Source organism: Emydura macquarii, unplaced genomic scaffold (genome assembly GCF_026122565.2).
Source record: "Emydura macquarii macquarii isolate MOO-44397 ecotype Brisbane River unplaced genomic scaffold, CSIRO-AGI_Emac_v2 contig_1644, whole genome shotgun sequence".
In the NCBI taxonomy this organism is placed as follows: domain Eukaryota; kingdom Metazoa; phylum Chordata; order Testudines; family Chelidae; genus Emydura; species Emydura macquarii.
Window position 1 is genome coordinate 25,743,887 of NW_027131781.1, and position 13,685 is coordinate 25,757,571.

General features: G+C 57.0%; 1 protein-coding gene across 1 annotated transcript in view; it reads left to right on the forward strand.

Annotated features, from left to right (window-relative positions):
• CELF6 (CUGBP Elav-like family member 6) overlaps positions 1-13,685 on the forward strand; it is a 180,057-nt gene that overhangs the window by 9,736 nt on the left and 156,636 nt on the right. Inside the window, exon 2 of the mRNA XM_067555986.1 lies at positions 7,965-8,047. Coding sequence (XP_067412087.1) covers positions 7,965-8,047 — 83 coding nt within the window. The remainder of the gene's footprint in view (positions 1-7,964; positions 8,048-13,685) is intronic.

Below are 13,685 nucleotides of genomic sequence, written 5' to 3' on the forward strand. Positions count from 1 at the left end.
TTTCAAAGGACCCCACCACTATTGATAGACAGGGTGCTGAAGAAGGGAGCTCCCCTGGGACCCAGGAAAGGGGGAAGGGACAGAGAGTGGAGTGCTGATGTGCCCAGAGTCCCAGCAGCCAAGAGGGAATTCCCCCAGTGTGCCATCTGGAAGGAAGAGGTGTGGCTTGGGCTAAGGGGTGGGATTTGGTGGGTGGGGTTTGGCAACCCAAGTAAGGTCACTGCAGGAAGTTCCACCTCCAGAAGGCAGGGCTTCCCTGAAGGAAGCTAGTGTCAGCCAATGGGCATCGTCAAGGCTCTGACATAATTGACGGAAACCTCGTTTTCCAAAGACTGCACATTGTGGCCGGATGGCCAGGAATGGGGGCAAGGCCTGAGTAATGTCCTGGGGCGTGCCCTCCGGATTCCTGACCAGCACTTAGCAACATCCGAGGGTCACACAGAGCCCAGTGCGTGCTGGGGCAGGGCTGGGGGCGAGCCCCATGCTGTGAGATCAGTGATCAGTGGAGGTTGGAGCCAGGCACTCCAGTGTCTGGCTTTGTTTGGAGTGGGCTGGCTCCACACTCCCCTGGGAGGCAGCCCTGGGCACTACAAAGAGCAGGGGCTGGAGGCAGGCAATGTGGCACTGTTGGGTTTCCACAAGGGGTACAGAGTGAATTGCTGCTGCCTGGAGGGTGCTTCATCTGTGTCCACCCGCTGCTGGCAACACAAGTGCCCCACTCTGGGCTCTGCAAGCCGCTCTCTCCCCCTGCAGGCTGGCAATCTGCACCCCTCGGCCCTGTAGGGCCCTGAGTGAGTCACTGGGGCAGAGCAGGGAGAACCTGGGGGTAAATATCTACAGATCGTCATCTCCCCCCCAGGTTCTGCACTGGCCCAGGGCACACACGGGTCCCTCCAGCCTGTCTGCACACCCCCCGCGTCACACTCGCGTGTCTGGCCCTATGGCTTCTAGACACTCGCCGTGCACGCGCATCCGCTGCCTCTGTGGAAGCAACACCCCCAGTCCACTCGCTTGCCTTCTGTGCAATGCTTTCCTGCGCACGCTGCGTTAGCTGGGGCTGTCGGCAAGCCAAAGAGACGTTTATTTCACAAAGCTTCGTTTAATGATGCCAAGGGAAGCCAGTGTAAGGACTGAAAACATGGGTACAGATAAAAGAAAAATATAAAACACAGTCTGGAGCCTATGCATACTAACAAGGTCCTTCCCTGCCTGCTGGACTGCATCTCGCCCTCCAGCCTGTCCGTCCAGCACCGCTCCCGTCCAGAGGGCTGGGAGCCACTTTGCATGAGACACTCCCGCTGGCACAGTGTCACCGCTGTAACGGGGCCCATCTGTGTCCTTCACCCTGTCACACCGTCTTTTTTCTCTTTTGTCTCTTCGACTGCCAGAGGGTTTTGTTAGCTTCAGCTGGCCCCCGGTGGTCTCTCTATTCAAGATTTTCTTCTTGGACCGCTTTGCACAGGCCCAAGCCCGCAGCTTGGCTAGACCGTCAACACTTGGCCAGGCTGGGGGCAGAGATGTCAGTCACCCCCGTCCCAGGGGCCACGTTTCGTCGCCAGCAGCTTTGGAGCACAACGTCCACAATCACCGTGACAAGCAGCAAGTTCGAGTCTTATGGCAGACACCCCACCTGGCCCCAGCATGGCCATCCGGGCATGTCTAGGGCGACAAGTCCCTGGCTACGGGCTCGTAACTGCGTAGCCCCACAGTTGCCCACGTGGGGCACCTGGGTCACAGTCACTCACTTGGGGCCAGCTTTTTAAGTGTTCAACGCCCTCCGTTGGATGCAGTTTAGCTTCCATGTAGGCAGCGTTAGGTACCCAACTCCCCCGGTATGCCGTGCTGCTCTGATGCGACCCACCTGCCTTTCTCACCAGCATAAAATCCTGGAGCAAGGGGGTGTTGGTAGGGTGGGCAGGTGCCTGGCTTTCAACCAGACTTCCCAGTCAAAAAGGGGACCTGACTGTGTCCTGTCAGATTGATTGACCAGACACCCAAAGTCCAGTTACCGCGGGCAGGGCAGGCAGGTTATCACCTGCTCCAGCCCCTACTCAGCCGGGGCCGCCTCCTCTCTGCATTGGGCAGCTGCAGCCCCCGCAGGAGAGTCCCTCTAGACCCAGGTGCAGTGGGGGGCGGACAGGGAGCGGAAGAGCAGCAAGCAACAGAGAGAGGGGGGAGGAGGATTGAGCAGGGGTGTGGGGCATTGGGGGCAGAGGCTGGGCGGGGGAGGTTCTGCCATTCGTGCTGGAGTGCCAGGTTTTTAAATATTGCAAAGCTGGCAACCTCCAAGTCATGCCCAGGCTTCAGGAGAGGCAGGAGGGCCTTGCGGACATAGGTCTGGGTTTGCTTCCTGCCTCTGCCGCAGGCGTCCTGCCTTTTGGGCAAGTCAGTTAGTTTTGTCTGGCCCTTGGTCCCCAGCTGTGAAAAATGGGGATAATAAAATCTGCCTGACCTTGCAGGGCATGAGCCAGATAAATCCATGTGGGTGGGGTACTCAGACTCTAGGGTGAAGGGGCTGTAGAAGTAGCCAGACAGCACAGGGTTAAAGGAAGAGCAGTGTGACAATGTTACCCAGAGCCCCATGTGCAGCAGAGAGCTTGGTGCAGGGGGGGGAGCAATGCTCAGGTGGTTTCCCATCCCCCCCAGTTTTACCTGCCTGTAGCATGAGTTAGAGCATCCTTGGGGCTGCTCTAACTTGTGCATGCAGGTATTGGCTCCCAGGGAGCCACTCCACCAGCGAAGGTCACTGGAGTGCCTTGTACGGCAGCCAACCCTGAAAGAGCTGGGCCCAGGCTGTTGGTCTGTCGAAGCCAGCTGTGGATTTCCCTGTGCTGAAGGAATCCCTCCAGCAAAATTGGACTCCTGCAGGAAAGTAGGAAGAGACAAGCCGGAGTATCCTGTCCCCCCTCGGACGCAGACCCTGCGGGGCAGCAGGGGTTGAAGCCCAGCGCTCCCAGAGGCCCAGAGCAAGTGGTGGGAATGGTCACTGCTCCCTGGCTAAAGGATAGCTCGGCGGCCCCCCCCACTCCTTTTCCAGGCAGTCCGTTTCCCAGATTTCCCACGCACAAGAGCCTCCAAGCCCCTACCCTCCAGAGATGCGAGCCATTTAGGACTACATTTCCCAGGATGCCTTGCATTGGAGCCTCCCACAATCAGCTGGCTCCACCAGCCAAATCGTCCTGTGAGAGACCCGGGCCTGGAGCAAGCCACAGCCGCTGCCAGAAGAGGAGCTGGCCAGCCCCCAAGAATGGAAGTGAGGACCCCCCCCCCCCCCCCTACTGCTAGTCCCACTCCTGGGAGAGGCATGGCCCTGTACAGCCTCGGCTAGCTTTGGCCTGGAATGGGCGACCCACAGTCACAGGGGCCATCGGACCCATCCAGGGGCTATACGGATTTCTGAGTTGGTTACAGCCTGGGGCCCTAGGTCCTTTGCTCAGTGCTTGCAGCTGACCCAGGCGAGGCATCATTGCGAGTGGGCATCTGATCAGTTCCTCTAGAGAGGAGCAGAGGGTACCAGACCCCCAGTTAAGCGTCTTTTCTAGGAGGTTCCTGGCCTCGCAGAAGCGCCATGTGGGGGCAGATGCCAGTTTTTGGAGGCGGTGTAAAAGCGAAGTCCCGAGGACTGGTGGCCGTCAGAGATCATCCCGTGATCCTTCTCACAGGAGCAGGGGGCTGAGCCCTGGGGTCCTGGCCAAATCCCACCCCCCAGGTTCCCCACAGCAGTTTGAGGCGGAGATTGGCTAGCCCTTCTTAAGCCTGCTGCGGCAGCGTTGCTGCGGTCTGTTAAACAGCTGCCCCAGCTCACTCCAGAAGAGGCTGCATTTCAGGAAAGGGTGAAGTGATCCCTGGATAGGGCGTGTGGGGATAGAAGGTGAGAAATGCTTGTGAAATAAGGGGCCACATTTCTCCTTGGTGTAGTCATTTGCACTGCACCAGGGATGAGTTGGCCCCACGCTCACTATCCCAACCCTGGCTGGATGAAGAGCTGTCAGTCCTGCCCTTTGAGATCAGTGTTTCCCGCTGCTTCCACAGCTGATTGCCAGGGAGAGCAGCTCCCGAGGGACTCTTAGTCCATTAACCCCTCGATTGATGGCGTCTTTGAGGCACTAAATGACTGAAAGGCAGCCTCTGGGGTAAGGGTGTTTGTGCCGGGGTCAGCTGGAGAGGGGACACTGTCTGGGTCTGACAGTCCGGGCCACATTCAGGCAGGGAGAGTACCCTGCAGTGTGCCCCCCACCCTGGCCTGTCCAGCCCATCCCTGGTCTGACATGGGCATTACAGGCCCTTGCATGGGGCCAGCTCCCGGAGCCGTGTGATGACATCAGCTTACGTTAACAGCCAGTAGGAAAATTCTCAGCCGCCTGGCTGGGAAGAAAAGCTTGAAAACGTGACCCAGGTGCAACCTGAGTTTGCAGAGAGCCTGAGACAGTGGCTCTGAGAGCCCCATGCATCTCAAAGGGGTGTTAACCCCCAGCCCTACTGCTCTGGGGCCCTCCAGCAGGAGAAGAAGAGCCCAACCCCAGGCAGATACACCCCCAAAGGTGGGAGTAGATACTGAGGGGCCGAGGGTATTCCTACTGCAGCTGTGCCCAAGAGGAGGGAGACCAGGGGCTGCTCCTGGAGATATGGGGGACTCAGACTGCTGCCCTTGCCTCTCTGGGGGTGGGGTGACCCCCAAGGGGAGGTGGGGTAATGGCATGAGGGTGGGGCTGTGCTCAGAGGTGAGCCTTGGCTCAGGGCAGCCCCCTCCCCGCAGCTGGGCCGATTCCCCTCTGCCCACCGGGGCTGCCTAGCGCTGCTGATTCGTTCATCTGGAGGGATTTGCTTTAATCCCAGCATGTTTGGCTCTGCTCGCTGAGTCCAATTAGTCAGGCCTGGCTAATGTGCGCCAATGGCCCGTCTCCCTCCCCCCAGACCCTCCACAGCAGCCAAATCTACATAATCTCATGTGTGGTTTAGACATAGTCCCGCGGCCAAGCAGGGCCTGGAGCTTTGGTCTCCAAGCCAAGCACTGGGTACCTCTGGGTGGACGCTAGATGCCAGCGTCGATTCCCTGGGGCTCGCAGTCAGTCTCCGTGGCCCATCAAACCCTGGGCTTCCCCAGTGGCAATGCCATGTCAGTATGCCGTGATGCTGCTTCTCTGCCTGCTGATGTGTGAATGACGGGGCTGACACCGGCGTAATCCCAGGGCCAACCCTTGGCTTTTATGCAGCGCTTTTCCTCAGTGCTTCACAAAGAGGGGGTGGCATTACCCCCATTTGACAAATGGGGAAACTGAGGCACGGAGCTGGGACATGATTTGCCCAAGGTGGAAGAATAGGCACTAGAACAAACACCCACCCGCCCACTGGGGGTCACATGCACACGGCCCTGGGCCGTGAAGATGCTGATGAGAGACCCCGGCAATGGCAGGATCTTATGCACAAGGGACGGACCCCATGGCGCCTCTCTGATGACCCCTGTGTAGTGCCCCCTAACCAGGAACCCGGCTGAAACACCCCCTGGAAAATTCCTCCCTGACTCCACCAGTGCCAGGTGTGCAGGAATCACCAGTGCTAGGCCTCTAACCCCCCTGGGCCTTGGGGGTCTGCCGTGGGCAGCTCCCTGCCCATTCTCATGGAGCCTGGGAAGGTGGGTTACATCAGGAAGTCCTGGAGCAGAGAATTCCCAGTATTAACCTCCCCGCCCCTGGGGGAAGAGGAGCCCCCCAGTGTTTTTCTTCTCCCCCTCTCCCCCCCCCATTCTGTCTTGCTGGTCAGTCACAGCAGCTGCACACCCAGGATTAGAGTGCCCCAGATTGGAGCTTCCTGGCTAGTGAAAGCAGCTTCCTGTGCACGCCGGGGTGTGGTTACAGTCAGAGGGCCTAGCTGTGTGGCGGGGGGTGCACAGTCGGTGGGGGGGGGGTACCCTGCAGCGCTAGGGGTTTGGTGGGGGACTTCAAGGGGACAGCGGTGTGTGACCTGGGGGAGAGAAGGCATGGATGCCTGGGGGCGGTTGTGTGGCTCAGATGATGTGACGGGGTGTGTGTATGAGTGTGTATGGGGGGCAGGGTGTTGTGTGGTGACTCAGCCAGCAGACACATGGGTGTTTACACAAGGGAGGCAGGCGTGGGCAGCATCACTCTCTGAGGACACATGTTGCAAGCTGCCCTCTGCTCTCCGTGTAGACAGGACTGAATTCTCAGCTGGTGCCCGTCAGCGCAGGGCCATTACGGCGACGGGCGAACGCTGGGAAGCTGGCTGGCAGGGGAGATTTCGGGGACAGAGGGTAAGCATCTGCAGCAAGGAGCGGCTCCATGGGAGTTCACCTAGCGCTGCTACCTGCTCTGATCTGAGGGAGAGGAATCAATCCCCCCCAAGGGGACAGCTGAGTGGGATCCCTTGTTCCAACACTGGCAGCACGTCACTGGTGATCCTGGCTGAAAAGTAGCTCAGCCCTGCATGGCTTCATGCCAAGACTCGCAGACCCTCAGCTTGCCCGGGGCCATGTTCTCTGCCAAGCTCCACGCAGGCAGAGCCCACGGCCCTTCTTCGCTCTGGGCCGTGCCGAGCGCGCGGCGCTCTGCTAACACGCCCTTCAAGCGTGTCCCAGAACCCACTGGGCCCAGCCCAGCTTCGTCAGGAAGCGCCACGAGGTTGGCCAGCCTGGGACCCGTTTGGAGCCCCTCTGAGATCAGAGCATGGGGGGAGGTGCTGAGAAATGGCTTGTTCCTGAGCGTTTGGGTTCGATTGAAGCCCAAAGCAAAGAGAGGCGGGGGTGTGAATACAAGGCAGGCCAGCGCTGGCCAGAAAACACACCGGTCCTGCTCGCTGTCAGGCTGGCGGAAAGCTGGGAGTGGAGTTATCCTGCTGTAAAAGCAGTGAGACCAGAACCAGTCCCCTGGCTTCCCCTCGCTGTCAAAGCACCCCCTGTCCCGGCAGCACAGTCACTCATCAGACATGCAGCTCCCCCCTCCCTGACTAGGCCCAGCTGGGCTGTTAGTTTCCCGTTTCTCTCGCCTCCCACATAGCATCTCCGTGTGGCTCGCTGGCTCTCTCCAGGACAGGGCAGTGTAGAGGGCACCTAGACTAGCTGGTTCCTACAGACTCCTCGCCCTGCCTCTTGTGCCCTCGCTGATCCCCGGGCACGGTGGGCTATTCGACCCGCCTGGGGATGGTTCCCACCTGCCTTGCACTGACCTGGGGCAGGGCGAGGAGGAATGGGCTCCAAGTCCCTTCATGGGGACATTTCAGAGCCCAGGGAGGTCCAGGCCACATGGTGGACGTGGACATCTCTCTCTGGGCATTTATACCACGCTCGGCCCCTGGGGTTTCTGGCTCTGGGCAGGTGCCACAGGGGCTCAGGTTTCCCTGTTTCAGCGCTGCCCATGCTCAGTGGATCAGTAAAGAGATTGGTTTGCTTGTGCCCCAGCCCAGCGCGCTCTCCAGGGCGTGGAGGGGCAGGCTGGACTCTGTGACCCCCCAGGATGAGATCCTGCTGCCCAGTCCTGCAGCCCCACAGCACCAGGGCACATTGCGGAGGGGAAGCCGAGGGCAGAGTGGCTCTGCCGTGGGGAACTGGGGAGGTGGTGGCCGAACTCAAAGAGAATTCAGCTCCCTGCCTCAGGGCAGCACTAGCCCCGCAGGGCACTACAGCAGGCTCAGGAGACACGCTGGTGCAGGTGTGCTAAGGAGAGGCCGTTGTCCAGGGTCACTGCAGAGCAGAGACTCCCTCTGATGGGAATCTGCAGTCTGCCTGCCCAGCGTCAGCACAGACGGAGCATTTCCTGCAGGATCGGCCATGGGTGGGTGGATGGTACGACTGCCTGCGTACGCACGTCGCCCCTCTCGGTGCTGACGTGTGCCCTTTGCTGCAGCTGGGGAGAGGCGCTGTGCCAACTCCGTGCTGGGTTTGCACCAGGCCATCCGGGCAGGAGCTCCGATCAGGTGTCTGGGCAATAACGCCTTCTCTCCCCTCTGCCCAGGCTGTGCCTTTCTCACATACTGCGCCCGGGACTCTGCTCTGAAAGCCCAGAGCGCGCTGCATGAGCAGAAGACGTTACCTGGGGTAAGTGACACCCACTCATTCTTCGGGGAACTGGGGATGATCGGGGACCTGTGGGGTGGAGCCTGCCATGGTGGGTGGGTGGGTGGCGTCTGGGAAAACCTTGATTCACTACGTGGCCTATGGATCCAGTTCCCTTGTCGGAGTGGACAGAGTTAAAGCCAAATCCCAGTTCTCTGCACCCCCTGCAAAATCCTGGCTGAGATCAGACAACAGCCCGTAGAGACTGTGGCCAAATGGAGCAGTGACTCACTTGCCTGGAGTCAAGGAGGCAGAGAAGGGCTGGTGGATTGGGGAAGGTGACACACTGAGAGAAACTCCTGGGCCAGGGCTTTGCTTGTACCATGGCCAGGGTGTAGAAAGCGTTGGCTGCGCCTGCTCTGATTCTGCAGTGACCCAGGCAGGTTACTGAGTGGGTGTAAATCAGCAAAGCTTGATTGGTTTCAGAGGAGCCCGGCTGATTGACGCGGCTGTGTCCGGGCTACGAACGCCGCTCTTTGAGGCATCTAGTGGGGTTGTTTTTTTGGTTCATTTCCTTCATTCACTGAGGCCTGGCATAAATTCCCTGGGTTTTCTCTCTGCTTTGGCAGGGCCTCTCCTATTCGAACACACCAGGTTGCCCCGATGGAAGTCTGACCTCTACCCCCAGGCCGATGTCACAGGGGGAGGGCAGAATCCAGCTCCCAAAGCACATGGGGTTACATCCCTGTTTGGGGCATCTCCTCCGCCTCCCGGAGCTGAATCTGCTGGAGAGGAGAGAGCAGGTCTGGGAGTAAACGGGATCCCAGGCGCTGGCCATTTGTGTCATAAATTCGACATTAGCTCCTTCCCTGACAGCTTCAGCCTCAATTGCACCTGAGAAGCACTGGAATTTTCCCTCCAGTGTGTGTGTGGGGGGTGGGTCACCTCACCCGGGGCCCAATGCAGGATGCAAGAAAACCTGGATTTCGGCTTGCAGGAGTCCAGTAGGGGGAGATTCGCCCCTGGGCTGGGGGCCAGAACGGCGCTAATGTTTTGCTGCTGGGGAAAATGAAGCATACAGCGGGCTTGTGAGTTGCTCCCATAGAAGGTCAATGGAATAGCTGGAAATAGCAGCTGTCTCTCCTTACCCCTCTCCCCCACCTGTCTTGGGCCTCGTTAATGTGAGTTAAACACAATTACAGATTGTGAAGAAGACAAGCCTATAACAAACAACTCAATGTCCTAGCATGCCTGTGCAACGCTTCCCTCTACTGGATGCTATCTGAGCAGTTCAACTGTGTGTCATAGCCTCTCTACTGCTAGTAGAGGTTCATCTGTAGTTCAGGTGGTGGTGGTAGGGAAGGGATGCTTTTGGAACAGAGGGTTCACAGTCCAGCTGTTGAGGGAGTTCTGAGCTGTGGTGTTGCAGTACAGGGTGAATGGAACTTCCATATATTGTTGCCCTCTGCCCAGCAGTAGCAAAGGTTGGGGTCTTGCAGATCGGCTTTCCATCAGAGGAAAAATCATGGTGCAGAGTCTGGGTCTATTCCTCGTCCATCTGCTTTGTTTACACTTTACACAGCAGTCCTGGAAGAGAGCAGGTCCCATATAAGATGCAGGCAATCCCCTCTATCTGCGTTCATGGCCCAAACTCCAATGCCCAGAGCCCAGGCAAAGAGCAAACTCCCCTGCGGTTTGCTGCAGCTCCCCCCAAAAAACCTGCATCGCAAAACTAACAATGATGCAGCATTTCTTCCCAGACTGAGCAGTGCTTGCAAGCTGAGAAAAAACTTGTTCATTCACCACCCAGTGACCCCTGCCACAGCAACATTAATACATGGCTGTGTTTATCTTCCAGGGTTAGCTTCCTTCTTCCCTGACAGTGTTGAATCACACACTCCTCTCCCTGTCGCCAGCTTAGAGTTGGCATCCAAGATTACTAAGGGTATTGTCCATCTGCGCCGTCCTTTCTGTCCAGCCTACCTGGAGTCCAATGTGATAAACACTCATTCGTTCTCTGGCTTTGTGCAAGTCAGGCAGTTGACCCGTGCCTCAGTTTCCCCTCCTGTAGAAGGGGGGAGGGGTTCCCTGACGAGGGTGTGGAGAGGTTTCATTAGTGAATGTTTGCAAAGCGCTGGGAGATTCTCGCATGCTGGGTAGTGCCTGGCTAAAATGGCTGTTCCCGAGCTGTTTCCCATTGCGAACTGTTTGCGGCAGGGGAAACCTCGAGGTTGCCTCTCGGGCTACAAGGTGTCTAGAGTAAACAGGGCTCTGGGCGCCCTGGGGCTATGGCTATTAAATAATCAGGAGCAGGGGCAGTGCGCTTGTGGCTAGAACCCGGGGGAAGAAATGGCCATGAACACTGAGCTGGATCTGGAAATGAATTCTCGAGAACAGTGTTATTGTGCCCCCTTCGCCCTCCCCACTGGAGACCGGTACGTGGCTCTCCGTGCCATCCAGCGTGCCAGCTCCTTTGCAGGTTGGCAGGCCGGGAGCCACCTAGCCCTGTTCTCTTAGCCCGGCTGGCTACCTGTGGGAGACTCCGGGTAGGAAGGCCTGGGAATGGCTGCTCAGGAAAGAGCAGAGAGCAGCCAAAGGAGCCCAGGAGGGCTGAGAGGGACGAAGAACCTGGGAGGGTGGAAGCTCATCCCCGAGGATGGGCAGCAGAGCGCTTGAAGAGACGCCAGAGCGCTTGGGAGGGAGGGGCTGGGCCCAGCTGGAGCCTAGGCAAAGGCTGCGCGTCGTGTTTGGTTTGGACGTGGATTCCCTGCAAGCGGGGAGCGTTTGGTGGTGATTTAGCTGGAGGGCCAAGTCACTGCAGCAAGTCACCTCTCTGGCGGAAGGAGGGCACAGATAACTGCAGGGATACTGAGGCACCTTACTGTGATGCCGGGTCTTGCTGCAAGGGGGCGCTCTACGTCAGTGAGGCCGTCACCCGGCGTTGTTGTAATTCGTGACAATAGCCATTCGGAAGGGAGATTAGATCTCCTGCGCCAGGGCTTAGCCAATCTCTCTTAGGGATCGGAGGGAGAACTCTGCAGGGCGGGGTTGGGGGGGCAGATTATCCCACATCTGCCTGCCGTGCAGTTGTTTGCACCTTCCTCTGAGCTGCCGGTGCTGATTACTGTCTGAGCAGCATATAGGCTAGATGGGCCTTGTCCATCCAGTGGGGCAGTTCCTAAATTCACAGGATCACCCGGCTTTTAACAAACATTGGAGAATATTCATGGAAAACGCCATCTGGGCTTGTCACCCCGAATGTTTGCAGCCGAAACCAGATCCTGGGGGCTCCCCTTCTCCTACCGGAGACACCACCATATCTCCTTCTCCGCCAGTCAGAGCAGCTGGAGTTCCAGCTACTGGCAAGGAACAAATCAAAGAGTGCTTGTTTGTTGACAGGAATTATTTCAAATAATGCCTGGATTGGAGAAAAGCAGGGACGGCTCTGGGAACACAAAGCATGCGGGCATGAGTTGAGGAAAGAATCTGTTCTGAATGATCCAGCCGCAACACCCAGGCCTGTCACCAAGAAAGCCAGAGCCGGCCTCGCGTTGGCCACCTGCCGAACGTGCATTCTGGCTGCGGTCCCTGATGAGGGACTGAGCGGAGCTTCATAGGCCCGGCAATGTACTAAGGGCTTGAGCCTGTTCCAGTGACAGTGTCAGTGACAAAACTCCGCCCCCTGACTGTAATGGACAGGATCCAGCCCTAAGCGTCTTCTGGGAACTTTGCAGCATACTCAGCCCCCCTGGACTCCAGAGGAGTTCCTCACAGAATTGCGCCTGAGGCCCGGTTCAGCAAAGCACGTCACTTTCTGCACATGCGTAAGTCCTTCTCTAGTGAGCAAAGCTCTTAACCGCAGACTTAAATCCCCCTGGTTTGATGAGAGTTAAGCTCATGCTTACAGCTAAGCATGTGCCGAAGTGTTTCACTGAATGGGGCCACGAGGAGGAAATGAGCAGGAGACGGAGGCTTTGTCTGCACCAGAAATGCTACTGCCGCACCGCTATAGTGTAGATGCTTACTACCGCGATGGAAGGGGTTCTTCTGTCGCTGTAATTCATCCACCTCGCCGAGAGGCGGTAGCTAGAATTCTTCCCTGGTCCAAGCAGTGCCTACGCCGGGGTTAGGTTGTCTTTTATTACCTACAGCATGAAATATTTCACAGCCTGGAGCTATGCAGTTAAGCTGGCCTAATTCTGTAGTGTAGACGAGCGCACGGTGGAGGTATATAAAACAATGGAGGGTCTAAAGGAGGCTGGTCCAGCTCCCGCTCTCCATGTCCCATGACACAGGGACAAGGGGGTTGTCGCTGAAATGCAAAGGCAACGCGTTTTGAAGGCCCTGCGGTTAGAAGTAGCCATTTGCTTGACACCTCACCAGGATAGAAACGTGTGTGATTGGGCATCTTTGAAACATTTTCGTCACAAGCTTTTCTTTGATGAAAAATAACTTTTCAATTAAATAGAAGTTTCTTTGTTCATCAACGTTTTGGAGGGGTTTTCATGTTTTAAAAAAAGTTCAGTTTTCAGTTTTTCAGTGAAAATTGGGAAAATTCAATGAAAATTTTCAGGAAAAAATATTGAGGGTTTTTTTCCTCCCCCCCTCCAAAATTATCCCACAGAATCAAATCCCTTTCTTGATCAGCTCGGTTTCTGAGGCCTTATTACATTGACTTCTGGAACTCATTGCTGCAGGATGTGACCGAGACAGCTAGCTGAGTTTAGCAGCATTAGGCACCTAGAAACAAGAGAATCTACAGTGATAATAGCGGGATTAAAAAGGACAAGCTCTCTCTAGATATCATCAAGCTTCAGGGCAACAACTGCTCACCAGCGGGGGTCAGGCAGGGGTTTCCTCAACGCATGGTGCTACATAAGGTGCAAGGTGGAGGTCATATGACGTCTTCTGAAGCATTGAGCAGAGGCAGGGTGAGCAGAGTGGATTGTCTGGCCAGTATTGCAGGCTGTGAGCCAGATCCTGCCAGGTGCTGAACTCCGCCATTTCCACTCGTTCCAATGTGTGTTTGTATATCAGTAGGGATCAGCCGTTTGGAGGTCACTGCAGAGCCGCTGAAATGAACGCTCCACTGGCTGTTCTAAGATCCCATCTGGGGCAGGGGAACTAGGAGGGCATGAACCCCTTGGAGCGAGTTAAGGGGGCACGATCCCCAGCCCTTGAATCGAGAGCGAGGGGGATGTTCCAGGGACAGACCTGAACCAAGGGCAGGAGGGAAAGCTGCATTGACGGGTGTTGAATAATGTAATTGTTCCAGATTTCGTTAGCTCCTCTTCATTTCATCTGTGGCTTGCTCTGCGGCTCCGTGTCTTTCTTTCTTTGCCTCGTCTTTCTCTCTCTCTGGCTGTGCAGCTGGGAGATGGGTGGTGGAAGGAGTCACTTTCTCCAGGACAGTTAAATTGCTTCTGTAATTCTACTGCTCCGGCCGAGCCCTGAGCCTTTCGTGGCATTTGACGTGCTTGGCTTATGTCAGAGCAGGTATTTTGAGCAAGAGCTGAAGGCAGCTAGGGCGGGAGGGGAGAACAGTAAAGGATCAGCCATGAAGATGGATCCATGTCACGGGTTTGGGCTCAGACTGGCTCTCGGCACAAGCACGTCAGAACCCTTGCACCTCCTCCTCTGCCAGCCAGGAATGAAGTTGAGATGGGGAAATTGAGGCGCA